Raw genomic sequence first — 27,634 nt, 5'->3', positions numbered from 1 at the left:
ACCTGCCGAGGGGTGCTGGAATTTGGGGGGCGGGGTCCCTGGGGACCTATGCTGCTTTGCTCCCTTGTAAGGGGCTGAGGTGCGGAGCGTGAAGTCTGCCCCTTGCCAGTCTGCAGGAACCCAATGCTGGGGTGAAAGGAGTGGGGCATGCCACCTGGTCCACCCACCTCCACCGCTCTAGGGTCCCTGGAACCGCCCCCTTCGGTCTCGAGACTACATTTCCCAGCGGTCCTCGCGCTCCACCCGGGCTCCGGCTCCTTAGCAGACACCGAGAGGCCGGCACGGCGAGGCGCGGTGCCTTCTGGGAGTGGTAGTTCGGTGGGCGGTGCTTGGCACACTTTGGTCCAGGTTTGAATTCCGCCCACCCTCATTCGGCTCCGAGAGGAGGCAGGCGGCGAGCTGAGCGGTGAGTTTGCTGCCAGGGAGGATGGGCGGTGGGTAGGGGGCACGCAGGGGAGGGGGAGTGTGTGTGTGTTGGGCGAGGGGAGCTCTGGATTTGCCAGTGGGGTGTGGGGCAGAGGGTCGGCGGAGGCAAGGTGGCTGGGCTGCGCGCTAACGAGGGTGACAGAGGCAGGGTCCGCGGCCACCCTTGCCTGTCTTGCTGTGTCTCCGAGGGTGAAGGGTGGGGGGGTGGGCGTGAGTGACTAGCCAGCAGGTGAATGTGCCAGGGAAGGAGGGGGGCTCTGGGGGTGTCGGGGTGCGTGGGACTGACTCGGAGTGTGTGGCCTTGTCTGTCCCAGGGCGGGAGCGTCTGTGGGATTCCAGCACACCAAGAATTCTGACTTTGTGAGGCTGCTGTGGGAGTCTGGTCTCTCTGACTCTGCGTGGTTGTGGCCAAGGGTGTGCGTTTTTGTCAGATGGCCTAAGCGTGGCTGGGTCTGACAGGTGGAGTTTGTGGGTACTTAGGTGTGTGTCTGTGTGGGTGTGTGATTGCAGCAGAGTCTGATCATGGGTCTAAAATTGGGCAGCTCACGTCTTAACTATGTGAGGGGCACGCTGATTTGATGGAGGCTGCAGGAAGTATTGGGGGGCCTCCGGGCACTGAGGTCAGTTGGGAGTAAGGGGGACAAGTTATGAACTTGGCCTGCTGGGGCATGGACGAGGCAGTTTGGGCACATTGTCTGCGGAGAGCCTCTCAGGAGGCGTTTGAGGGTTGGCAGAGGAGGCACATGAAGTTTCGTGAGTGAGAAGGGCTCTTGGAGAATGGCTCAGGGATTCTGCTGGCAGGTGCCCCGCTGTGGGTGGGGGCTGGGAACAGAACAAGGCTTACATGTGAGAGCGGGAGGGGTGCCTCTGGGTGGTGGGTCCTGGCTGAGACTCTGGGGTGGGCCCAGGGGGTCAGCCAGAGGGCTTCCTGTGTCCTGAGGGTGATTTTGAGTTTTGAGATGTGGCTGAAGACATATTTGTGTGTTTATACCCTGGTGACCAATGCGTTTATCTGAAAATATGTATTTTTCCACAAGTTTGTGTGTGTGTCTGTGTGGTTTACCTGCTGTTTGAAGTGTGAATCTGGTTTTTTTGTGGGGGAGCAAGTGGGTTTTTTTGTTTTTAAAAGGCCCTCAAGCTGAGGGTGTCTCTGATTTTCCAGGAGTGTCTGTGACTGCAGTGTGTGTGTGCGCGCGCGCGCGTGTGTGTGTGCATGCCTGGGTGTTGCCGAGCTTGTAGGTGAATTTCTGCATGTCTGTCTGTCTGTCTGATCTGATAGTAGGTGTCAGGCTTTTCAAGCAGACCTACAAGGCTGAGGGAATGAGTCTGAGATTTAAAGTAAGCCCTTGGGAGTAGGAGTCAGGGGAGACCAAGAGGGGAGCCTCAGTGGGCATCTGAGAGGGGGAACCTCTGGGGGGGTGGCCCCGGGTGAGGCTGGGGGTGGACCCTGGGGTGTCAGGCCGAGGTGGCCTGGGGGTCTGGGAGGGCACCCTTTGAGATTTAAGCCTGCAGATGTGTGTGTCCTGAGTGGGTGTGGGTCTGGGCGTGCCTAGTATTTGAAGCTGTGTGTCTGTACATTTGTGTGCGTGTGTGAGCGTGTGTGTTCGTGCGTGTGTGTGTGTGTGTGTGTGTGTGTGAACATGCCCGAGTGTTGCTGAACATGTGTGTGTGTGTGAGGATCTACAAGTGGGTCTTAATTTGAACAAGTAGGACTCTGAGGCCAGAGGGGTGTCTCTGAGTGTTGGAAGGGGTCCCCCTGCGTGGAGGGGTGTGCTTGTGAGTCCTGGGCAGGAGGTCAGTGGCGGGAGGGGGTGTCATTGTGTGTGTGATGATTGTGTAGGACCCACCTGTCCCCCACCCGCCCCTGAGGGGTCCCCAGGCTCCTGTGTCTCTTCAGCATGATCTCCGGTGCCTTTCCCTGGGAGGCCCAGCCTGGACAGTGGGGGAGGGGACGGATTCTGAGCCCTGCAGGAACCCCTGAGTGATGGGGGCCAGTGGGGAGGGGAGGCTGGGGGCCTTCCTGGAGGAAGAGGCCCCCTTCCCTCCCCCATCATAAGATGGCAGCCAACACGCTGATGCCTGAGCTGGTATCAGAGGCTGTTTTAACACCTGATTTGTGTTGGGAGTGGGGAGGGTGGGATTGTGCGTGTTGCTGGGGGACGCAGTGCGATTCATTCCTGAGTTTGTCCACAGCGGCCCGGGGCAGCGCCAAGGACAGGGCCCTGAGGAAGTCCGGCCGCTCCTGTGCTCCCAGACGGAACCTGGGTTGGGAGGTCAATCCCGCAGCCCCAGCTCTGAAGGGTGGGGGGCAGTTTGGGGCCAGTCAACCGGCTGGGGCTGCAGGCTCAGGGCGGGGAGGGCGATGGGGTGCAGGAGCTGCTGCCTGGGAGCCCCTGAGGCCGATGGTGCGCCTGCGCACGCAGGAACCCCAAGGGTCCCTCGTCTCCTCTGAGGGCGAAGAGAATCCTCAGACCCTCCTGAGCCACAGGGCAGCTCTGGGTCCCAGGATTTTCTGGCCACTGTGAGGAGAGTTGAGGGGACAGAGGAGGCAGAGGTGTTCGGAGTTCGGGATGGTTGGGGCTCCGTCCAGAGGGCGGAGGAGAAGGCGGGGTTTTAGGGCTCAGGAGGGACAGTCCTGGTGACGTCCTAGTTTGATGGAGGAGGCAGGAGTTGAGGGGGGCACGGAGGACAGTGGAGAGGTCGTTTGGGGGTCAGGGGGCCCAGTACAGAATTGGCCAAAATGAACATAGGAAATGATTTTGGTTAGGGTCCAGAGGGACACTGGGGAGGGGGGTGGGGAGCCCTCCCAGAGACTTTGGGGGGCCCCAGAAGACACTTATGATCAGCATAGAGAAGGACGCTTGGGCAAGTGAGTTGAGCCTGCAGTGATTCTGCACACCGGCATGGCTGCCCAGAGAGGCTGGGGGCTGTGCTGGGAGAGCAAATTCCAGTTTGCTGTGTATTTGTTAAAATGTTGATGTTCAGGAGTTCCCGTCATGGCGCAGTGGTTAACAAATCCGACTAGGAACCATGAGGTTGCGGGTTCAGTCCCTGCCCTTGCTCAGTGGGTTAACGATGTGGCGTTGCCGTGAGCTGTGGTGTAGGTTGCAGACGCGGCTCGGATCCCGCGTTGCTGTGGCTCTGGCGTAGGCTGGCAGCTACAGCTCTGATTCGACCCCTAGCCTGGGAACCTCCATATGCCGCGGGAGCAGCCCAAGAAATAGCAAAAAGACAAAAAAAAAAAAGTTGATGTTCAGTCTGGCAAACTTGACCCCTGAGACCTCTCAGCCACTGACTGTCAGGCAGGAATCCCCCCCAATCCCCCCACCCCCCGACACACACGGGCCAAGTCCTGCCCGGGGTGAACCTGGAGAGGAGGCAGGGTCCCAGGACCCCACAGCTGAGCCTGCTGCCAAGCACCTCCTGCAGCGCCCGCCCCTCCCCAGGGGCTGTGGGGAGGGGTCCACCGAGCAGCCCCTCCCCTTCCCAGCAGCCCTGAGAGGCAGTCACTGAGCCTCCTGGACCAGAAGGGGGCCCAGGCCAGGCAGGGGCAGTGCTGGTCTGAGCCATGTGGCCAAGCTGCCCTGGAGCCTTAGGACAGGGCTGGCATGCGGCCCTGGCAGTGCCGGCCAGGAGGGCACTTACTGAGTGCCTGCTGTATGCCAGACACCAGAGGCCCTCTGATACCGGGTCCGCTGAGCTGCCCCTTCAGGGCCCTGACACTTCCCCTTGGATGGGGGGACCCGAGGACTTGGGGGCCATAGCTGCCCGTGTCCACCCCCATGTGAGGGCAGGGCTGGGTCACCCCCGGCCATCTGGCTGCTCAGCCCAGGCACTCCCTGCCCTGGTCTCCTGCCCACAGGGAAGGCCTGTCGTGTCATGATGCTGCCTCTCAGCACCATCGAGGGCAAGGACACCCCCACCGAGGAGGTGAAGACCAAGCCGCCTGAGAAAGGAGGTGAGAGACCCCTGGGTGGAAAGCTGTGGGCAGGGGGAGTGGGGAGGGTCTCCAGGGCTGGGCTGGGGGGCAAGGGGTGGCCCTGCAGATTGGCCCCGGCTTCTCCCCCGGCTCTTCCTCATCTTACAATGCATCAACAGCCACATACGCTCCTTCCATTTAAAATCTGGAAACCACGCCTGGCACATAGCAAGTCCTCCCCATGCTAGGTCTTGTCAGTGGTTTCATGATGAGGATTGTGTTATTTTTGAGTTTTTCAAGCCTCCGAGGGTCTCATGCTTCTTTCGTCTTCCCTCAGCCCTGCCTTCTGAGAAGCCGGATGAGCCGCCGAACAACTCCTCCAAAAAGGAGGGAAGGATGTCAGTCAAACTCCTGCCGATCTGCCCTGTGGTGAGCCTGCCTGTTTCCTCCCTTGGCCAGAAGCCCTGGGTTCTGAGAGGTCAGGCACATCCACCACCCCCTCTGCCCCAAGAGACCCTTGGGTGGCTGGGTCCCCCTTGTTCCCCAGGATGTGGCTCCATCTCTTGGGGGATGTTTTTCTTAGAGACATTGCCTGCTTTCCTGCCCCCCTCTCTTTCCTCATTCCTGCCTCTGCTACCGTGTCACCTCCTCCAGGAAGCCTTCCCTGGACCCTTCTTCCCCATCCCTCTCTAACCCCTTTCCTTGCTGAGGTTTCTTCAGCGTAATGATTGCTACCTGAGAGCATGTCTGGTATCTGTTTAACATCTGTCTCCCCCACTAGAGTAGTTCTGTGGGGGCAGGAACCGCCTCTATTGTTCAGTGACACATCCCTCAGCAGGTGACAGATGACAGGAAGGGCAGGCACTGTATGCACGTGGGCTGAATAAACGAAGGAATGAATTAGGGAGTGGTCCCTGCGGAGGCAGGCAGCTGTGGCCTTGCTCACCTGGATCCGTTCTTCCTTTTTCTGCTAACACCTCTGGTTTTTCTGGGGGGACACCTGTCTGCGTGTGCTTAGGGTGGATCTGACCCCGTCCTCAAACCAGCTCCAGTTGTGCCCCTGACCACAGAGCAGGCGAGGCCCGGCTTCACCGTGATTGGTTCAGGGCTGGGCATGTGACTCAGCCTTGGCCAATGAGGCGACGTCTCTATCTAGGGGGTGTCGGGGCAGGCACAGGGTTGGGATGCCGGCCAGAACATCTTTCCTATGCCCACAGCAGTGCCAGGGAGGACTCTAAAAAAAATTCTTCTTATTAGAGAAGAAGGTAAGAGTTACAGATTTTACAAAACTCCGCAGTTGTTAACATGTTTGCTGTTCGTTTTATCTCCTTAATGTGTATGTGCAGATGGATAGACGTATATATTCCTCAGTTTTTAGCACCTAAGATAGTGAATATTCTCCTGCATAACTCTGAGACTCCTGTAACCTATGAGCTTTTATCCCTGATACACACTTTGATCTAATCTTTATCTAAATTCCTACTTTGTGAATTGGCTGCATACTCTCTTCTTTTCATTCTTTTCCCCATTCTGGGCTATTGTTCTTAGTAATGTGTCTTTAGTTCTCCTTAATCTGGAAAAAAATTCCCCAACGTTTCTTTGCCTCTTACTGCTCTCACAGTTTTAAAGATCAGAGTCATCCCTCCCTTTATTAGCGTATTGTTTTTCGTTCTTTGTTTGTTTTACCATCTCCCTGTGGAGTAAGACTCAGGGTAGCTGTGATGTCTGGAATACCACCTAAGTGATCCCACGACTTCTCAGGACGTCCCATCTAGAGGCACATGAGGTCTGTCTGCCATCGTTGGTGACGGGAGTTTTGATCCACTTGGCCAAGATGCTTGTCCCATTCCTCCACTGCATAATCTCTCTCATTTTTGTTTTATTGATGCAATTGACTCATAAGAAATCCCTGGGGAGACACTCGCAGATGGACCAAGGAACCCGGAAGCAGAGAGCGCTCTGATTGGTCCATTTCAGGCCCTGTGCCCACAACCGACCCCATCATCAGCTGCGGGCATGGAGAATCCTAAACGCTCAGCCTGGGTCCCATGGCCCTGGAGTGTGGGGGGTAGAAGGTCCCTAACTTTCCCCACTCAGGAGAACAGGAGCATGGGGTCAGGCAGTGATTCTCAGCCAGAGGCAGTTTATCCTCCAGGGGACACCCTCAATGTCTGGCAACATTTTGGGGTGTTACACCGGAAGGGCTGAAGCTGCAGGTACCTTGTGGGCAGAGGCCAGGGACCGTGCTCAACATCCTGAAATGCACAGGATGCCTGTCCCTTCAGGGAAGGATCTGGACCCAAACTGTCCGTGACTAAGAACCCTGGGAATAGGGGAAGGATGGTTTTGCGAAGGCACCGAGGGGAAGCCAAACCCTCTCACTAAGCAGCCAACATTGTTTAAGCTCCATTTCTTGGGTCCCCTGTCCAGTCCTCACGCTCCCCTCTGCGGGAGCAGTTCTTGATATTCCATGATACAGGAGTGTACACTGAGGCAGAAGGCCAGGTCTCCTGCCCCAGGACCCCAAGCTGTACATGGCCCCTTCGGAGGGAACTCAGCCCCAGGTGGATTCGCTCTGAGTCCAGCTGCTCCCACCCTGTGGAGGGTGGGCTCCACCCTCGGCAGTAACGTGCTCCCCTTTCTTCTCTCTTCTCTTTGCTTTAAGCCAACTGTTTGCTTCGCCTATTACTTGGAAACGGATGACTCTGACTCTGATCTGCAGTCTCCTCCGGAAACTTGGAAACCTGGCTCAGACGGCGCCTCCCCTTCGAAGCCTGGTGAGGAGTATCAGGAAGTCCAGACGTGGGAATGTCCCCTGTGCTGCCTCAGCATTCTCTGCCTTTCCTAATACCTGACATCCCTCTGCTTCCTGCTCTACACCACGCTCTCCTGAAACGTGCATGCTGGGCCACTGTGGTGTAAAATCCCAAAATACAGACACTTAAATTGGCTGAAATTGATGTCTCTGGTGGTGGTGGTCTGTGTGTAAAATCCCCAGGGCCCGGGGGTTGCCATCCTATGGAGCTGGGCAGCCTGGGTCCTCTGGTCCTGGTGCTCTGTGCCATGTGTCTGGGGAGGGCTCACCCCCACATCCAATCCACTTCCTGGGTCACGGGCAGGAGGGGAGGAGGGAAGGGGAAGACACACTTGAGTCCTTCAAAGGGCAACTCCTGCAAGATGCCCACATCACTTTTCCTCTACCCTCATTGGCTAGAACACAGTCACATGACCACATGTAGCTGCAAGAGATGCTGGGAAGTGTAGTCCTTAGCTGGGCAATCATGTGCTCACCTAATAGCTTCTGTTGTTACAGCAAAGGAGACTGGATATTGTGTCCACCATCGACCTGGTCTGTTATGTTAACTCACCCCAAGCACCAGGCTGTGATGACTACATGCGAGAATAAGTTGACTCTTCAGTTTGGTATCTGTCTCCCATTGAGTAGGATTCCCTCCATATTTACACGATTAATTAGAATAACGAACATTTCTTTAGCAGGGACCACGTGGTAGGCACTGAACTAATTTCTTTACCCCTTTTGAGCCACTTCATCCTCACAACCATGGGATGGGTTCTTATTATATTTTTCTGAGCTAAGAGAACAGAGGCACGGAGAGCTCATGTCACTTGCTTCAGGTCACACAGATCCTAAGTAGCCAAGCCAAGGTCCAAACCCAGGCAGGCTGGCTCCAGAGTCTGTGCCCTGAACCATCCTGGTCTCTCCCTCACAGATGGGGACCTGGGAGGTTCCCAGATGGCCTTACACCTGTGTGAGCCTCTTCCAGCCCTCAGAGCATCCACTCACCTGTTCAGGTAACGCATATGTACTTTGCATGTGCACGTATAGCCACAGTAATGCCACTTACAGCAACAGCAGCAGAATCCACAGCACTTGTGGAGAGAAATAACAACACACAGCGTGAGAGCTATGAGTTTCCGTTTTAGAGGGGGACTCACTGAGGAACACAGCCCAGAAGCCAGGCTTTCTGACAGCACCGAGCAACGGCTCGGAGGAGATGGGTAGGTGGTGGGCTTCCATGTGGTGGTGGAGAAGGTGTCCGTGCAGAGAAGCACACACCGTGGTAAAAGCTTCAGTGCTTTTCTCAGTAGGAGGAGATACAAGAATATTGGTTCTTAAAATTTTCTCGTGAAAACGCCTGTCCTGCCTGTCTTCCCAGACCCTGGGTCGCCTCCTCCTGATCGTCCCCTCAGTTCCTTTTGAGGGGGGGGGGTGTAGATCAGCCACCGCTGTGAAGTCTGCAGAATTGGATGGGGCAGCTACCTTCTTTTGCTGGCAGTGCCTTCTTCTTGGCAATAGATGCAACCAAGGTTTGGGAGGCATTTCTTACCCAGTTTCTACCGTGGTGCTCATAAGGTTTGTTCCTAGGTCAGCTGCGGATTTAATTCATAAGCCATTCAAAGTGCTGTTTGTGGACGAGGCTCCGTTAACAGTCGCCTTAAACATCTCTGCCCCTCCCACCTTACTCGACTGTTGAGGTCCGGGAAGTGATTTCCTCCTGTTGCTTCTTCCCAGACCTGCAGTCACTCTGTTGCCATCCTTGATTTCCCACAGAACTAGGAATTTGCTCTAGTCATCATGATACTTATTGGAGGCTCAGTCACACAATTCTTAATGCAAGAAATCACAGTCTTGTGAGGAGGCAGAATGCAAGTAACCTGCCCAGCAGTCTTAGTAGGGACATAAGTGCATCTTTACGGCAAGCACTTCCATTAGCTGCAGCACAGTATATACCAGGTCCCTCGTCCCTGTGCAATGCTTATCAATCATTAAGAGAAATTATGTATTGGCATTGCACTAACCTGAAAATGAACACCGCGCAGCCATAAAAAGAATGAAATCCCGCCGTTTGCAACAATCTGGGTGGACCTGGAAGGTCTTAAGCTTAGAGAAATAAATGAGACAGAAAAAGACAAATACTCTATACTATTATAGGTGGACCCTAAGCAATAAAACAAACAAATGAATGTAACAAAATAGCAACAGACTGGCAGATGTAGAGAATAAACTAGGGTTGCCCCTGGGGGAGGCGGGGCAAGGTAGGAGTAGGGATGAGGAGACATAAGTAAAAACAAGCTTATGAAATAAGTCAACAACAAGAATGTACTGTACAGCACAGAGAAACACAGCCGTTACTTTTTAATAACTGCAAATGGAGGAGAATCTATAAAACTATTGAATCACTCTGTTGTTCACCCAAAACTAATATCATATTATAAAGCAACTGCATTTCAATTAAAAAAATAACAGCTCCAGCAGAAGTATAACTCTTTTCTTCTAGAATAAATTTCTCATAGGCCATCCAATTAGAGCCTGGGAGAGGAGAAATCCACCAAAGTAAACTAGTGGTGCTGGGTGTCCATAATGGATCATAAAGCCAACCACCGGGGTAATTTTTAAACTCTGCCTCGGATTGTGCTCATGATAGAAACACATTTCATTCACATGCAAACATCCTCACAATCAAAAAACAGGAGAAATAATCATACAAGGTCAAGTCTTGCACCTCGGAATAGCTGATTACGTGGATGCCACCTGCTTTTCGCCCGAGTTTAATTTCTCCTGTGTTTGAGCATTGTTTTAAGGTGAGTTGGAGATCAACAGTCTTTTCCCAAGATCCGTCAGCTGCAGGGCTTTTTCTAAGGGGTAAATCGGATCCAATAGTCAATGCTCTTTAGTTTCACTGGGTATGAGGTGGTATAAGTGTTTTTCCGTCTAGGGTAGAGAGAGTGCTTTAAATGATGCCTTTTCCAGTAAGGATAACCCCCTGGTCACAGGTCATGGGGCATCCATTCTTCATACGAAGATAAGTTATTGGGGTAAGCTTCAGAAACAAACTTAGGCAGTCCCTTTAAGGGTTCCACTAAACTTTAATGTGCCATAGCAACAAGGAACCATTCAAGAAGTGAGTCTTAGACTGTAAACATAAAACTTCAAATACCATTAAAAACACTAGAACTTAATATGCACCGAAACATAATTTTTTCTCTGAACAGTGTAGCCCAGTCAAGACTAATTGTTTGCAAAATAAGTCTGCTTTCAGTAAGTATGGCCTGATTTTTTTATTTAAGTGTAATTGACCATATTTGATTTTTATAATTGGCTCTGCTGGAACTTATGTATAAAGACTCTCCAATTGAAATGTTCCCGTTGCAGCTCAGTGGGTTAAGAACCTGACATAGTGTCCACGAGGATGTGGGTTCAATTCTTGGCCTCAGCAGTGGGTCCAGGATCCAGCAGTTGCTGCAAGCTGCGGTGTAGATCACAGATGCGACGTGCATGTGGTGTTGCCATGGCGGCAGCTCCACTTAGACCCCTAGCCCGGGAACGTCCATATGCCACAGGTGTGGCTGTAAAAAGAGAAAGGAAAAGGAAAAAAAGAATCTCAGATCAAATCGATGAAAGGCCGCTTAGTCCAGGAAAGCCACGCCGAGGACTTATCATCAGACTCCACCTGCAATGTCTATAGATTTGGGTGGTTTCGTCTTGTCTCGGGGTCTCCAACATAACTTGAGATTCTGTGCCTGTCAGGAGGTGCCCTTCCTAATTTACCTGCTCGTGTCACCGGGAACTCTGGAGCAAGTTTGGTTCCAGGTTATTTTTCCGGGGAGCTGCTGGCTCCATAAAATCCACCTTGGTTCTTTAAACTTGTCTGGTCATATCCGATTCTTTGCATATTCTTAAGTATGACATGCCAGCCAAAGCCATGGTAACAGAGCAAATGTTTCCAATTATGTCCTGTTATGAGGAGAATAGATCCTTGTAGAACATATGCAAGTGACTCTATTGCCATAAAAATAAGAATAGTAAGAGTTTCCAAATTCTGGAAGCATCAGGGAGAGAGAAAAGATAAATGTTTTGATTCTGCTTACAGAGGTATAACTTACTAAATTGCCACTATAATTAGCTGAAAGGGAAATGTTCCCTTATACCTGGAAAACAAAGATTAAAAACCATATTTCAGACAAAAAGCCTTAAAAAATTAACACCGCATTCATCCACTCACTGAGTCCTATGTAACTAATCCCTTTTGATTTTGATCTTCTGTTAACACAGTGTATGAAGCCTCAGTTTTCCATTAGAATGCTTTCCTCTCTTGAGTTCCTACAGGTTAAGGACCTAATGTCTCCATGAGGATGCAGGTTCGATCCCTGGCCTTGCTCAGTGGGTTAAGGATCTGGCGTTGGTGCAAGCTGTGGTGTCAGTTGCAGATGGGGCTCAGATTTAGCGTTGCCATGGCTGTGGCATTGAGGAACTTCCATGTGCTGCGGGTGTGGCCATAAAGAAAAAAAAGAAAGAAAGAAAGAAAGAAAGAAAGAAAGAAAGAAAGAAGAAAGAAAGAAAGAAAGAAAGAAAGAAAGGAAAAAGAAAAAAAAAGAAAAAAGAATTCTTTCCTTTTTGACTCAGTTCAGTGATATGATTTGAAGTTTATTAGAAAGTTTTTGTCAAAAAGACCTTTCAATGTAAACCAATTAAACATAAAATTTATGAGAAACATAAACAGTTTCTCAGCTGCTCCAGCCACACTTCAGTGGCCAGATGTGGGCAGTGGGCACCATACTGGATGGGGCAGATAGAGAGCATGTCCGTGGCCACAGAAGGTTCTGTCTCAGGACTGATTGGGTGTCTTGGGGTATCAGGTTGTCCCACAGTGAAGCCCCCAGGAAGTGAGGGTGTGGGCTCGCTGCTGAGAGGGACGGAATGAGCACAGCTAAAGGGAGCCTCTCACAAGAGACCCTTGCAGACCCTCTGGGCTCCTCGGGAGGTTCCCTGGGCCTTTGGAGACTCAGGGCTGGCCAGTACCCTGCGCAGGACACCGCCTCTGCCTGGGGCAGATTAACCAATTGGATACTGGTACAGTCAGGTGAATGCGACCCTCTCTGGGCACATTCCACCTGTCAGGTATGTGCTGAGCACTCTGCATGGATGGCCTCACTTACCTTCCCCCGAGTCCTGTGAGGCAGGAACTAATACGATCCCAGTTTATAGGCGAGAAGACCGAGGCTCGGGAGGGTTTTACTTTGGTTAAGTTGGATTAAAATCAAGGAAGTGTCGGCCAGTGCAGGGAGTGTGCATTAAATCTACAAATATTGACCTTACCGTCTGTCTGTTTTTTAAAAAATCGCCTTAATGTTCGCCCCTTCCCTCAGGTCCAGGAATCTAGCACTGCTCGGTGAGTTCTGATCTGCAGGTCATATTTGGAATGTGATGGTCCATTAAGTGACTCTTTCATTTATTCCAACACCTTCTACTGGCAGCATAAACAAGGTCAGAATTGGAAGAGCAAACTGACCCAAAGTATTTTCAGTACACATGACATAGAAAAGATCAGTATCCTTAACATGTAAAGAAATCTTACAAAGAGATGAGAAAAGACTGATGACCCAATCAAAAATCGGCAAGATAGATGAAAAGATAATTCACCGTAAAGAAATGAACCTGCTTTTGACCCTGTTCTCACCAGAAGTTGGTAAAGATTAAAAAACATGTTCACACGCTGACTCGGCCTCTCCAGATGCATTTAGTTGGAGTTTCACCTGGTACTTTTTGTGGAGGTCAGTTTGGCAATAGCTCCTCAAAATTTGAAATGCACATATACTAATTATTTTTTTATTTTTATTTTTTTTTATTTTGGCCCACAGCAGTAACAATGCCAGATTGTGGAATCTGACCCACAGCAGTAACAATGCCAGGTCCTTAATCTACTGAGTGACCAGGGAACCCAAAGCATGCATATACTCTGATGTAACCCTTTCTGTTCTTAAACGTGTGCTGATAAACTTCCAGTTGTGTATAGTGACATATTTGCCAGAAAAGGCATTCCAGTAGTGTCTGTAGAAGCCACCTAAGTGTCCATCCTTAGGAGACTGGGTTAAACACCTTATGGCCAAGTCATCATGCAGGCGAATAGTCTACCACTGTTGAAAAGAAAGAGGCAGGGAGTTCCCTGGTGGCTCACTAGTTTAAGGATCCAGCAGTTGTTACTGCTGTGGCTTGGGTTCGATCCCTGGCCCAGGAACTTCCACACGCCAAGGGCGTGGCCAAAAAAAAAAAAAAAAAGAATGAGGCAGTTCTGTATATACTGATACAGCAAGATTTCATTAGTTTAAAAAAAGAGAATAGAAGCAAGGGTGCATATCATAAGATACCATTTGTGTTAAAAAAAAAACAGATGGCTAGTGGCAGATAAAATATATTTATTTATATACACATGCATGTGCATGTGTAATTAAACATATACATTAAAATATGATTGAGCATGCAAATGAATAAATAAACCTCTATCTCTGAAGGCGTAGATGAGAAGTTTTCAACAAATAAATATGTAAGAAATCATTGAACGCTAGCAGGGATTACTCTGAGGTGGGAACTTGGTGGGGGGGGGCTGGAAGAAAGGAAGTCAGACTCTTGCCCACGTCTTATTTATTCTGCTGGTGGTTCCAGCAGTCTTGCAGAGACCACTGCTCTCCTGCCTCGGTTTGCCCTTTCTTGAGGGTATTAAACTCGGAATTTCTGCAGGGGTCTTGCTACCTGCACTAATGACCCATTTCCCACCTCCGGTCTCTGGGAGTCGGTTTGATTGAAGGTCTGGCCAGTGAGGGGTCAGGGTAGGGACCGCCCTTAACAGAGTGCCAGGCGAGCTTGTGTTTCTGCACCTGGGTGCCGGTCGCCAAGAGGGTCTCCACTGTTCCAAATAGGCCCAGAAGGTTGAGGGGAAGGGGCTGGGGGTTGGATGTAAGCCATGGTGAGTTGGCAGTGAGTGTGAGGTCGTCTGGGAGAGGGAGCGCCATGCGCCTAAGGTCGCCATGCGTCGGAAGGTTCTGCGGGGCCCAGCCCCCCGCCCCCAGCCCTCAGGACCCCCCACCGTGATCCGGGGCAACCAGGCCCTTGGGCCTCTGCTGCTCAGAAGCATGACCTGCTGCTCTCTCCGGGCAACCCACGCTTCCCTTCTGGAAGACCTGGTCTAGGGCAGGAGGCGCAGGTTGGGGGGGGTGAATGGCTCCCCGAGGCCCCCCTGGCAAGCCCCGCGACAGGGACAGGGGTGCAGGGTGGCTGGGGTCAGGGAGGAGGGCCAGGACCAGGACTCCCAATCCGCATATCCTCCTGGCAATCACATCGGAACCAGCAGCCCAACTTTTCAGACTCGAGGGCACTGTCGGCATCTTTCAACCCGAGTTTTCCCGCGGGCAGGGGAGGGGCCGCGCCCGCGGGCGGCTCCTGGCTCGCCTTCCGGTCCTGCGGGGGTCCCGGCTCACGGTCAGGACCCCCGCGAGACTTGTCGGAGAGAAGCACTCCGCCCGCCCCCCGGCCCGGCCCGGCCCGGCCCGGCCCGGAGCGCCGCGCCGAGCCGGCGCCCGGGTCGGGAGGTGCGCCTCGCGGCCGACGCTCCGAAGGGGCTGCGCCATCAGGGCGAGTGCGCAGTGCGGGGCGGGGGGCGGCGGGACGCGCGGCGGGGTCGCCGCGGGGAGGGCGGCGGCGCGAGCCCGGCTGTGCGGGTGCGTCCTGGGCGATGGGGCGCGGGAGCGGCTGCCGGAGAGCCCCGGAGACCTAGGGGTGCGCGCGCGCCTGAGCCCCTTGAGCAGCTCGCGTCTCCCCTGAGGGCGGCCAGAGTCCTCAGACCCTCCTGAGCTGCGGGGCGAATCGGGTCCGAGGATCGCTCGGGCCACTGGGAGGAGAGCAGGCTGGCGGGGAACGAGGAGGACTGGGCTATCCGGGTTCGGGGATGGCTGGGTCTGCTTCCAGGGCAGGTGGAAGAGGAGCAGGGTCCTGGTCCCGAGATTTTAGGAGGTAGGAGAGGCAGACCTGGGGATTGTGTAGTTTGATGGAGGGGCAGGAGGGAAGGGGTGCTTCGGGACACCGGAGAAGTCAGTTGGGGATGGGGGCCGGTCCCCGAAGTGGCCGAGGAGCACCGAGGCTCCTGATTTTGGGGGGCGTCCGGAGGCAGTCTGGGGGACGCGGAGGGTCGCGGAGCCCCTCCGGGGGCTTTTGGGGGTGCTGGCGGAGGCTCGCGAGCCGGGCGCTTGGAGAAGGGTTTCCGAGCCTCCAGTGATTTTTCGCGCCGGTGCCTGGCTGCGAGTGGGGGCTGGGAGCATGTGGGGGACCCGCATCTTTGAGGGGCAGGCGCTGGGGGAGGGGGCTGGGGGGACGGAGGGTGGGCTTGGAGGGCCAGCCGGAGGGGATCGGGGTCTGGAGGGTGATTTTCCGTTTCAGAACGTCTCTGCAGATGTTTGCGTGTCTTTATGCCCTGCTGCCCAAAATGTTCATTTGAAAATATGTTTCTACAAGTTACTGTGTGCGTGTGTCTGTGTGTGTCTGTGTGTGTCTGCCGGGGTTGTCTGCTGTTTCAAGCTCTGTGAATCTGAATCTGCAGGTTTATGTGTGTGTATCCGTGAGTTGGTCTTGTTTCCAAAAGGCCCTCAAGCTGAGGGGTGGGGGGTGTCTCTGATTTTCCAGGAGTGTCTGTGACTGCAGTGTGTGTGTGTGTGCATGTGTGTGTGTGTGTGCGCGCGCGCACGCGCGCGCGTGTGTGTGTGCGCACGCACGCGCGTGTGTGTGCATGCCTGGGTGTTGCCGAGCTTGTAGGTGAATTTCTGCATGTCTGTCTGTCTGTCTGATCTGATAGTAGGTGTCAGGCTTTTCAAGCAGACCTACAAGGCTGAGGGAATGAGTCTGAGATTTAAAGTAAGCCCTTGGGAGTAGGAGTCAGGGGAGACCAAGAGGGGAGCCTCAGTGGGCATCTGAGAGGGGGAACCTCTGGGGGGGTGGCCCCGGGTGAGGCTGGGGGTGGACCCTGGGGTGTCAGGCCGAGGTGGCCTGGGGGTCTGGGAGGGCACCCTTTGAGATTTAAGCCTGCAGATGTGTGTGTCCTGAGTGGGTGTGGGTCTGGGCGTGCCTAGTATTTGAAGCTGTGTGTCTGTACATTTGTGTGCGTGTGTGAGCGTGTGTGTTCGTGCGTGTGTGTGTGTGTGTGTGTGTGTGTGAACATGCCCGAGTGTTGCTGAACATGTGTGTGTGTGTGAGGATCTACAAGTGGGTCTTAATTTGAACAAGTAGGACTCTGAGGCCAGAGGGGTGTCTCTGAGTGTTGGAAGGGGTCCCCCTGCGTGGAGGGGTGTGCTTGTGAGTCCTGGGCAGGAGGTCAGTGGCGGGAGGGGGTGTCATTGTGTGTGTGATGATTGTGTAGGACCCACCTGTCCCCCACCCGCCCCTGAGGGGTCCCCAGGCTCCTGTGTCTCTTCAGCATGATCTCCGGTGCCTTTCCCTGGGAGGCCCAGCCTGGACAGTGGGGGAGGGGACGGATTCTGAGCCCTGCAGGAACCCCTGAGTGATGGGGGCCAGTGGGGAGGGGAGGCTGGGGGCCTTCCTGGAGGAAGAGGCCCCCTTCCCTCCCCCATCATAAGATGGCAGCCAACACGCTGATGCCTGAGCTGGTATCAGAGGCTGTTTTAACACCTGATTTGTGTTGGGAGTGGGGAGGGTGGGATTGTGCGTGTTGCTGGGGGACGCAGTGCGATTCATTCCTGAGTTTGTCCACAGTGGCCCGGGGGGCATCTCCAGAGCCAGCCCTGCGTGGGTGCCTGGGATAAGCAGGGAGCCCGCCCCTGCCCAGGGCCCCAGACAGAACCCGGGTGGGGAGGTCGGTCCTGCGGCTGCAGCTCTGAAGGGTCCCCGCTGTCAGCTTGGGATGGCGCTGCCGAGGTCAGCCCCGAGGGCACGTTCAGGGCCTTGGGACGCAGGAGCTGCTGTCTGGGAGCCCCCGAGCCCCCATCCTGCGCACGTGGTGAGGCCCCTGAAGAGCGCGACTCTCCCCCGAGGGCGAAGAGAATCTGCAGCTCTGAACCACGGGGCAGCTCTGGGTCCGAGGATTTCTGGGGCCACTGGGCGGAACAAAGACTGGCGGGGACAGAGGAGGCTGGGGCATCCCGAGCCCGAATTAGGGGAACTCCCTCCAGAACAGGTGGAGGAGTAGCCTGGGTCTTGGTCCCAAGGATTTAGGGGTGGCAGGGACAGCCCTGGGGACTGTGGAGTCTGATGGAGGAGGCGGGAGGCGAGTGGGAGTCTCACACCTGAGAGGTCGGTTGAGGCTCACGGGATCAGGTACAGAACTGGCCAAAGAGAACACAGGAAAGTCATTTTGGAGACATCCAGCCGGAAGTTCGAAGGGCAGTTTGGGGTGGGGAGCCTTTCAGAGGGGTTGGAGGTCTGCCGAGGCTTCGCAAGAAGGAGATTGGAAGGGGGCTTTTGAGCTTCCAGTGAGTCTGTGGGGTCTTGTCTGGCTGGAGCCAGGCCAGGCCCTGGAAGCCTGACGGGGGGGGGGTCATCTTAGGAGGGTCAGCTTCTCCATGATGAGAATGGGGGAGACCGGGGTGGGCTCTCAGGGTCAGCCCCAGGTAGAAATCGTGTTGGAGAGAATGACCTGTGTTTTCCGCTTGTGGGTCTGCAGGTGTGTGTGTGTGCCCTGCGCGTGTGCCCACGCGTGTGTGTATTTGCTGGTGGGCCTGAGGTTTTGTTTTTTTTTTTTTCTTTCCAAGTAGGCCTGTGGGCTAAAAGGTATCTCAAAGGTTTTGGAAGAATGACATGGAAAATCGGAGGGTGCGGGAGTCTCCGAGGGGGTCACTGCCTTCCTGCAGGGTCCCTGCAGGTCTGTGGTCCTGCGGGACCAGCCCCCGTTCCGCAGCCACACTTGAAACAGGCAACTTGTCTCAGCTGCTCGGGAGCCTGAAGCTCTGTGACCTGGGGATCTTCTTCTTCCAGAATTGTCTTCCCTGGCAGACCTGGCCCAGAGCCAGGGCCGGGACTGGTGGGGGAGGGGCGCTGGGGGAGCTCAGGGGTCAGAGGCCGGCTTGGAAGGTCCAGTGAGGCAGGGAAGGTTGGGGTGGGAGACGAGGCCTCCTGATGCTCCACCAATAACGATAAAATCAGAATCGATATATAAAAGGTCTGACTCTGTGTCAGACCATGTTTTAGGTCCTTGACCTGAACTTCATCTTATCTAATCCTCATGTTTAATCATTTATTGCCTCCTTCTTATGGTGGGGAAATCCGACAGCTCAAGAAGTTAAGTAACCCCTGAATTGGAGGTTGCAGGTAAAATACAGGATGCTTACTTTAAATGTGAATTTCAGATAAACCGTGAATTACCTGTTAGTGTAAGTGTATCCAAAACATTTCATGCGACCTGCCTATACTTAAACGCAATTTGCTCAAATAAATAAAAAAAAGATTTTTTTATGTAGATTGTCCCATGAAGTGTTTGGACATACTTAAACTAAAAAATTATTTGTACATCTGAAATTGAAATTTCCATTTGCTGTGTATTTACTGTATGATGATGTTGAATTTGGCAAACTTGACCCCTGAGACCTCTCAGCCACTGACTGTCAGGCAGGAATCCCCCCAATCCCCCCACCCCCCGACACACATAGGCCAAGTCAAGCCTGGGGTGAACCTGGGGAGGAGGCAGGGTCCCAGGACCCCACAGCTGAGCCTGCTGCCAAGCACCTCCTGCAGCGCCCGCCCCTCCCCAGGGGCTGTGGGGAGGGGTCCACCGAGCAGCCCCTCCCCTTCCCAGCAGCCCTGAGAGGCAGTCACTGAGCCTCCTGGACCAGAAGGGGGCCCAGGCCAGGCAGGGGCGGTGCTGGTCTGAGCCATGTGGCCAAGCTGCCCCGGAGCCTTAGGACAGGGCTGGCATGCGGCCCTGGCAGTGCCGGCCAGGAGGGCACTTACTGAGTGCCTGCTGTATGCCAGACACCAGAGGCCCTCTGATACCGGGTCCGCTGAGCTGCCCCTTCAGGGCCCCGACACTTCCCCTTGGATGGGGGGACCCGAGGACTTGGGGGCCATAGCTGCCCGTGTCCACCCCCATGTGAGGGCAGGGCTGGGTCACCCCCGGCCATCTGGCTGCACAGCCCAAGCACTCCTTGCTCTGGTCTCCTGCCCACAGGGGGTGCCTGTGGCATCACGATGCTGCCTCTCAGCACCATCCGGAGCCAGGAACCGGAGGAGGTGAGGACCAAGCCACCGGAGAGAAGAGGTGAGAACCCATGGGGTGGGAAAGGGAGTGGGTGTGAGTGAGGGGGGCTCTAGGGCTCAGCTGGGGGGGGAAAGGGGTGACCCTGCAGCCTGGCCCCAGCCCCAGCTTCTCCCACTGGCTCCTCCAGGGGAGGGAGGGCCCTGGGGGCACTAAGTCATTCTATCCGATATATGGTGCTTCAACGTCCAAACCAGCCCATGGATATTGTGTGTTTTTCCATGTATTTCATCACAACTGTGGCTGCCTGTAAAAACTGTGCAAAAACAGATACAGGCTAATACTTACCCTTAGCAGAGGGAGCTACTTCCCAGCTTCTTGCCCAGTCTTCCAGAATGTTCTGTGCTCACTGAGCCAGACAAGAATGTGTGTGCATCTGTAACTGTGTGTCTATGTCTGATTGCTGTGGGTACTACAGATGCCGCTTTCCTTTCCCTTGTCATCTTGTTTCATTTATTCTGATATGATCTGGCACTGGCTATGTTCCGGTCACAGTCCCAGTGCTTTCCAAGCAGCCGGTCACTCAGGCTTCATGACAACCCTGGGAGGTGGGAACGGTAATCTCTGCCTTTTGCAGGTGGGAAAGCTCAGGGGGTGACACATGTGAATAATTAGCTCATGCTGGGGTTTGAACCCTGGCCATCTGGCTTTGGGGTCTTTGACCTGAGTTGCTCTGCACACCGTCCATCTCCAGGGACCCTTCCCCACAAGATGCCAGGTTTATTTTCTGGCTGCCTAGTATTCCCTGGTCTATCTATACTACACCCCAATTCATTTAACCAGGTTCCCAAAGGTTGGTGTTGGGAGTTATTCCAAGTCTTTGAGGATGACAGTAAAGGCAAGTAGAAATAGGATTATGGTTGGGTCATATTGCACTCGGGGGAGTATATCCAGGGAATGTTTAAAAGGGGGAATGGCTGCATGGGGGTGGTGGTGGTGCATTTGCAGTTTGGAGAGTTTGGTTGAATAGTCTTTCCTAGAGAGACCAAATTTCGTTTCCTGCAACCGTGTCGGAGTTTGTAAGAATATGTCAAGATTTGTTGGCAGCTTTGAAATACGAGGAAATTTCACTCAGAGTGGAGACATCTGTCTTCTTGGGAAAACTGGGCTATTTCCCGGAGAGGCATCCCCTGCAGTCCTATCAGCTGCAGATCAGCTGTCCCTCCTGTTGAGCACAGGGCACCCCGTTGTCTCCACATATTCCCTGTCTGTTCCCTGTGGACCTGACACCATTTCAGGCTGGTCTGCAGGCCCTGCTGTGCAACCTCCAGCAAGTGTCCTAACCTCTCTGAGCTGCAGTTTCCTCACCTCTAAAGTGGGATGATGATGGTAGGCATCTCAGAGAGACATTGTGCACAACCAAATAAGCTGCTCACATTTAAAAATCTCAAAAGAGGAGGTCCCGTCGTGGTGCAGTGGTTAACGAATCCGACCAGGAACGATGAGGTTGCAGGTTCGATCCCTGGCCTCGCTCTGTAGGTTAAGGCTCCGGTGTTGCTGTGAGCTGTGGTGTAGGTAGCAGATGCGGCTCGGATCCCATGTTGCTGTGGCTGTGGCATAGGCTGGTGGCTACAGCTCCGATTCGACCCCAACCTGGGAACCTCCATATGCCGCAGGAGCGGCCCTAGAAAAGGCAAAAAGACAAAAAACAAACAAGCAAACAAACAAACAAAAAAACTCAGAAGAGTGCCTGGAACATGGCAAGTACTGTACACATACTAGCTCTTGTCAAAGTATTTTTCATGATAAACACTTTATTACGGCGGAGTTTCTCAAGCCTCACAGGGCAAGACGGTCTCATGACTCTTTCCTCTTCCCTCAGCGCTGCCTTCTGAGAAACCTAAGGTTCGTCGTCGCCCAAGGAAGTCCTCCAGGAAGAAAGCGAGAATGTCAGCCAGACGGGTGCCGGTTTGTCCCCTGGTGAGCCTGCTTCTTACCTCCTTTCCACCAGAGGCCCCTGGGCTCTGAATAGTGAGGCACAGGCACCACCTTCTCTGCCCAGCGTGGATCCTTTGCGGGCTGGTTGCTCCTTTGTCCGCCCCACACCCAGGATGTGGTCCCATTCTCTGGGGGATGGTTTCCTCAAGGATGCTGCCCTCTTTCCTGCCTCCTCTTTCCTAACTCCAGCCTCTGCTCCAATGTCACCTCCTCCACGAAGCCTCCCCCTGGACACTTCCTATCCATCAGGCGCTAACGCCTGGCCTTGCTGAATTTCTTCTGCATTACTAATGCTACCTGAGAGCGTATTTTCTATCTATTGTCCATCCTCTGTCTCCCCTACTAGAGTAGTTCTGTGAGTGCAGGACCCTCCTTGGTTGCTCAGTGACAGATCCCTCCAGCATAGACCAGATATAAGGAGGGGTAGGCATTGTATACACGCGGGCTGAAGAAATGAATTAGGGAGTGGTCCCTGCTGAGGCAGGCAGCTGTGGCTTTGCCCACCCGGGTGCATTCCTCCTTCTGCTAACACCCTTGTTCTATCCTGGAAACACCTGCGTCCACGTACTTGGGATGAATCTGATCCCAGCCTCAAACCAGCTCCAGGTGTAACCTGACCAATCAGAGCAGGCAATGCCCCCGGCTTCACTATGATTGGTTCGGGGCTGAGCATGTGACTCGGCCTTGGCCATGAGGCGTCTGATACATCTCTGGGGTTCCCGGCAGGCAGGAGGGGAGACGCGAGGGGCTGTGAAGGGACCAGGGGGGTGGAGGGCAGAGTCCGGGGAGGCGCGGGGTCCGGGTTCTGGGAAGAATGCCTTTCCCATTAGTGCCTGCCGCAGTGCCAGGGAGGACTCAAAAAAATCTTCTCATTAGAAAAGAAGGTAAGAGTCTCTGATTTTGCAAAAACAGTAGAAAGATAAACACATTCACCGATTGTTAAGCCTTTTCTCTGTCCAGGTTTCCTCTCATTATGTATGTCTGTATGGACTTAGACATTCTCTTTCACAAGTGTGGGAGGGTGGTAACCTTTCTGCATTTAATCCCAATACACACGTTCATCTCCTCGCTGCCCTCATGCCAGATTTGCGAATTTGCTATATATGGTCTGTTTGCTGTTCATTTTCCTCCGACACAAGATCCCCTCTAGGGCCCGGTGTGGTGCTTCGTAATGTGCCTTTAGTTCTCTTTAAGCTGGAAAATCTCCTCAGGCTTCCTTTGCCTCTTATGGCACTGACAATTTTGAAGTCCAGAGTCACACCTTGCTCCATATTCGTGGTTTATTGTTTTTTTTTTAATTGTTGTTGTTTGTTTTCTTTTTCTTTTTTTCTTTTTTGCCCTTTCCCCATTAATGAGATTCAGGTAAGCAATGATCTCTGGAACACCAGCTTGGTTATGGCATGTCTTCCTCAGGACATCACATCCCAGTACACAGCAGGCCCATCTCTCATCATCAGGGATACGAATTTCGATCCACTTGGCCAGGATGCTTGTCCCATTTCTCCACTGAATACTTTCTGATTTGTTATTTCTACATGTAACTAATCAATGAGAACTCATGGGGAGATATTTGTAGATGAACCAAGTAACGTAGAAACACAGAGCATTCTGATGGGCCCATTTCCGCCCTTGTGCCCATGACTGAACCCATCATCCGCTGAGGGGTGGAAACCCCTAAATCTGTCAGCCTGGGTCACGTGGCCATGGAGTGTGTGGGGTAGAAGATCCCTACCTTCTCCCAACCACAAGAACAGAAGTACAGGATCAGGTAGTGGTTCTCAACCAGAGGTAGTTTACCTCCCAGGGGACACTTCCAACATCTGGGATCATTTCTGCTTGTCACGTCTGAAGAGGTGATGCTCTGGTACCTTGTGGGCAGAGGCCAGGCATGGTATTCAACACCCTGCAATGCAAGCCTCCTCCCCCCACTGCAAGAAGCATCTGGCCCCACATGCTCACTACCGTGGAGTCCGAGGAACCCAGGAACAGGGGAAGATTGGTTCTGACGTGGTGAGGGCACTGAGCAGTGACAAAACCCTCCTGTCCACCCTAAGCCTCCAGCTGTGAGTGCCAGGCTAGTGAAGCTAAGGGCACACCTTAGCTTCCTCTGTGCCTCAGTTTGCTCACCTGTGAAATAGAGCAGTAAGAACACCCTTCCTGGGAATTACCATGAGGATAAAGTGAGCTCACATTTGTACTTCCTTACAGTGGGGCCTGGAATATAAGCATTTGTCAGGTAAATGGTGGGAGATGTCCGTCCCTGGGGAAGGGTCCATCCTCACTCCTAATCCTGACTCCCTGACACCCCATCTCTCCACTGTCATGAGTGGGCACATTCGTGGGGCTCCCCACCTTCTTGTCCTCATCTGGAGGACGGAGAAGTAACGACAGAGGCCACTTCATGAGAATTAAAGGGGACCTGCCATGTCATTCACGCAGAAGACTAAGCGCCAGATAACCGGGAGGTAGAAGGGTCCTCCTAGACACCACGACAGCTCCGTGTCGCTTACCAAGTGCCAGCACCATGGGAGAGGCTTTATCTTGGAAGGAAGTATTTAATTTTTTAGGAAAGCAGATGATTTTAAGAAACTAGCAAAGCCAAAGTTGTCACAGCTCCCGGGTTTTCAGCTCTCACTAAGCGGCAAACATTGTTTCAGCTCCATTTCTTGGGTCCCCCTGTCCAGTCCTCACGCTCCCCTCTGCGGGAGCAGTTCCTGATATTTCATGATACAGGAGTGTACACTGAGGCAGAAGCCAGGTCTCCTGCCCCAGGATCCCCAGCTGTACATGGCCCCTTCGGAGGGAACTCAGCCCCAGGTGGGCTGACCCTGATTCCGTAGGCTCAGCCCCCACACTGGGGATTGTGGGCTCCGCAGGGGAGTAAGACTCTCTTCCTTTTTCTCTGTTCTCTCCCCTTCCAGCCAAGTGTTTGCTTCACCTTTTACTTGGAAACGGATGACTCTGACTCTGAACCGAAGTCTTCTCCTGAAACTCCGAAACCTAGCACAAGATGCGCCTCCCCTCCGAAGGCTGCTGCAGAGTACCAGGAAATCCAGGCGTGGGAATGTCCCCTGTGCTGCCTCAGCATTTTCTGCCTTTCCTAAGTCTCATGACCCTCCACTTCCCGCTGCTCTTGACTGGGCACCCCCAAACCGTGCATGCTGGGCTCCTGTGATGTAAACCCCCAAATACAGCTGCTTAAATAAATGGAAGTAGATGTCTCTCTGGTGGTGGTGGTCTGTGTGTAAAACTCCCAGGGCCCGGGGGTTGCTATCCTGTGGAGCTGGGCAGCCTGGGTCCTCTGGTCCTGGTGCTCTGTGCCATGTGTCTGGGGAGGGCTCACCCCCACATCCAATCCACTTCCTGGGTCACGGGCAGGAGGGGAGGAGGGAAGGGGAAGACACACTTGAGTCCTTCAAAGGGCAACTCCTGCAAGATGCCCACATCACTTTTCCTCTACCCTCATTGGCTAGAACACAGTCACATGACCACATCTAGCTGCAAGAGATGCTGGGAAGTGTAGTCCTTAGCTGGGCAATCATGTGCTCACCTAATAGCTTCTGTTGTTACAGCAAAGGAGACTGGATATTGTGTCCACCATCGACCTGGTCTGTTATGTTAACTCACCCCAAGCACCAGGCTGTGATGACTACATGCGAGAATAAGTTGACTCTTCAGTTTGGTATCTGTCTCCCATTGAGTAGGATTCCCTCCATATTTACACGATTAATTAGAATAACGAACATTTCTTTAGCAGGGACCACGTGGTAGGCACTGAACTAATTTCTTTACCCCTTTTGAGCCACTTCATCCTCACAACCATGGGATGGGTTCTTATTATATTTTTCTGAGCTAAGAGAACAGAGGCACGGAGAGCTCATGTCACTTGCTTCAGGTCACACAGATCCTAAGTAGCCAAGCCAAGGTCCAAACCCAGGCAGGCTGGCTCCAGAGTCTGTGCCCTGAACCATCCTGGTCTCTCCCTCACAGATGGGGACCTGGGAGGTTCCCAGATGGCCTTACACCTGTGTGAGCCTCTTCCAGCCCTCAGAGCATCCACTCACTCACCTCCTTGGATAGCGCATACATACTTGGCATGTGCTTGTAGCTTTATCTTTACCCAAGTAATACCACTTAACAGCAACAGGATCCACAGGACTGGTGAACTGTTGCCAAAGTGCATAACAAGAGAGCTCTGAGTTTCCGTTTTACTGGGGACTGACGGAGGTGTATAGCCCAGGAGGCAGCCTTTCAGAGAGCTCTGAGGACCTGCTCACAACAGGTGCGGAGGTCAGTTTCTATGCGATTTTGGAGAATGGGGTCCATGCAGTGCATATGCATCTTGGCAGAAGGTAATTGTTAGTCAACAGGCAGCGACATCTAAGTCAATGATGTGATCACTTTTCTAAGATGGGAAGATGGGAGACTCTTGGCTCCTAAAATGTTTATTACTTTGAAAATATCTAACTGTCTAAAACCCGGTTCTGCCTGTTTTCCCAGACCTTAAAGTGCCTTATCCTGATCTTGCCCCCATTTGCTTTCAGGGTGTGTTGTAAGTGAGCCACTGCAGGGGTTAATGGCTTGATTTTTGCAGAACTGGATGGTGGGCAATTTTCCTCCGCTGGCGGTGCCTTCTTCTTGGTCATAACTTCAACCAAGTTTTGGGAGGCATTTCATAGCCAATTTCTCCCTCAGAATTTCTCATTCCTAGGTCAGTCAAGTGTTTAATGGATAGGCCCTTCAATGTGTTATTGCTGGACTAAGCCCTGTTATGGTCGCCATAAACATCTCTCCACCACCTATCTTACTATTCTGTTGGTCCAAGAAATGACTCCTTCCTATGGCTTCTTCTCATTCCCCCCCCCCTTTTTTGTATTTTTAGGGCTGCACCCACAGCACATGGAGGTTCCTAGGCTAGGAATCAGAGCCGTTGCTGCCGGCCTACGCCAGAGCTACAGCAACACCAGATCCAAGCCACGTCTGCAACCTACACCACGGCTCATGGCAACACCGGATCTTTAACTCACTGAGCAAGGTCAGGGATTGAACCTGCAACTTCGTGGTTCCTGGTTGGATTTGCTTCCACTGCACATGACGGGAACTCCCAGAGGAAATTTTTGATCGGCTGTGTGAGGGGATCCCAAACAGTAATATGAATAGTGGCTCCCAAATCAAAGACACCTCAGAAAAGAAAAGTACGAGCCAACATCTCTGATTAATGAAGGTGTAAAAATCCTCAACAAAATGTTAGGGAATTGAATTTGACAATATATAAAAAGAATTGTAACCAAGGATCAAGTGGGATTTAATTGAAGGATTCGAGGACGGTTTAATATCTGCAAATCAATCAGTGTGCTCTACAACATTAACAAAAGGAAGGATAAAAATCTCATTATCTCCATATACACAGAAAATGCATTTGACAAAGTTCAACATCCATTCATGATAAAATCTGTGATGAAAGTGGGTTTAGAGGGAACATATCTCAACTGAAGAAAGGATATCTATGACAAACCCAAAGCTAACTCATACTCTACAGGGAAAGGTGAGAATATTTCCTGTAAATTCGGGAAAAGGCAAAGATGCCCCTCTCGCCACTACTACTTAATATTGTTTTAGAATTCCTGCCATAGCAGTCAGGTAAGAGAAGAAAATAATAGGCATCTAAATTGGAAGGGAAGCATTAAAGCTGTCACCTTTTGCAGATGACATGATACTATGTACAGAAATCCCTAAAGTCTTCACCCCAAAATATTATTAAAACCAATTCAGTGAAGTTGAAGATTACAGATGAAAATACAGAAATCTGCTGCTTTTCTATACAATAGTAATGATCTATCACAAAGAGAAAGCAAAAAAGTTGGAGTTCCTGTCCTGGCACAGCAGAAATGAAACCGACTAGGAACCATGAGGTTGCAGGTTCGATCCCTGGCCTTGCTCAGTGGGTAAAGGATATGGCGTTGCCGTGAGCTGTGGTGTAGGTTGCAGATGTGGCTCAGATCCCACACTGCTGTGGTGGCTGTGGGGTAGGCTGGCAGCTGTAGCTCCAATTTGACCCCTAGCCTGGGAACCTCCATATGCCATGGGTGTGGCTCTAAAAAGGAAATAAAATAAAATAAAATAAAATAAAAAAAGAGAGAGAGAGAAAGCAAAAAAGTAATCCTATTTAAAATGACATCAACAAGAATAAAACACCTAGGAATAAACTTAACCAAGGAAGTGAAAGAACTATAATTTGAAAACTGCAAAACACTGATAAAGGAAATTGAAAATAATACAGGAGTTCCCGTCATGGCTCAGT

At 52.6% G+C, this 27,634-nt stretch overlaps 1 protein-coding gene across 1 annotated transcript; it reads left to right on the top strand.

The window, feature by feature from the left end:
* Nucleotides 1–1,079: 1,079 nt before the first annotated feature.
* On the top strand, nucleotides 1,080–24,556 carry LOC125133298 (uncharacterized). Its single transcript, XM_047791406.1, has 11 exons — nucleotides 1,080–1,179; nucleotides 4,289–4,384; nucleotides 4,683–4,774; nucleotides 7,011–7,182; nucleotides 8,077–8,158; nucleotides 14,122–14,326; nucleotides 14,627–14,918; nucleotides 14,994–15,152; nucleotides 19,309–19,398; nucleotides 21,218–21,315; nucleotides 24,255–24,556. Exons 1-11 carry the CDS (start codon nucleotides 1,095–1,097, stop codon nucleotides 24,435–24,437), a joined length of 1,554 nt encoding a protein of 517 aa, XP_047647362.1. The 5' UTR covers nucleotides 1,080–1,094; the 3' UTR covers nucleotides 24,438–24,556.
* The last annotated feature ends 3,078 nt before the right edge of the window (nucleotides 24,557–27,634 follow it).

Source organism: Phacochoerus africanus, chromosome 8, assembly GCF_016906955.1.
Source record: "Phacochoerus africanus isolate WHEZ1 chromosome 8, ROS_Pafr_v1, whole genome shotgun sequence".
Classification (NCBI taxonomy): domain Eukaryota; kingdom Metazoa; phylum Chordata; class Mammalia; order Artiodactyla; family Suidae; genus Phacochoerus; species Phacochoerus africanus.
Note: the sequence above shows the minus strand (reverse complement) of the source record. Positions and strands in the feature narration are given on the sequence as shown.

Coding starts and splice junctions, on each gene's coding strand:
- LOC125133298 (XM_047791406.1), top strand. CDS start 1,095: ATGGACGAGGCAGTTTGGGCACATTGTCTGCGGAGAGCCTCTCAGGAG. Junction 1,180..4,288: donor GAGGAGGCACATGAAGTTTC/GTGAGTGAGAAG, acceptor TCCTGCCCACAG/GGAAGGCCTGTCGTGTCATG. Junction 14,327..14,626: donor CTTCCCTTCTGGAAGACCTG/GTCTAGGGCAGG, acceptor GCTCACGGTCAG/GACCCCCGCGAGACTTGTCG.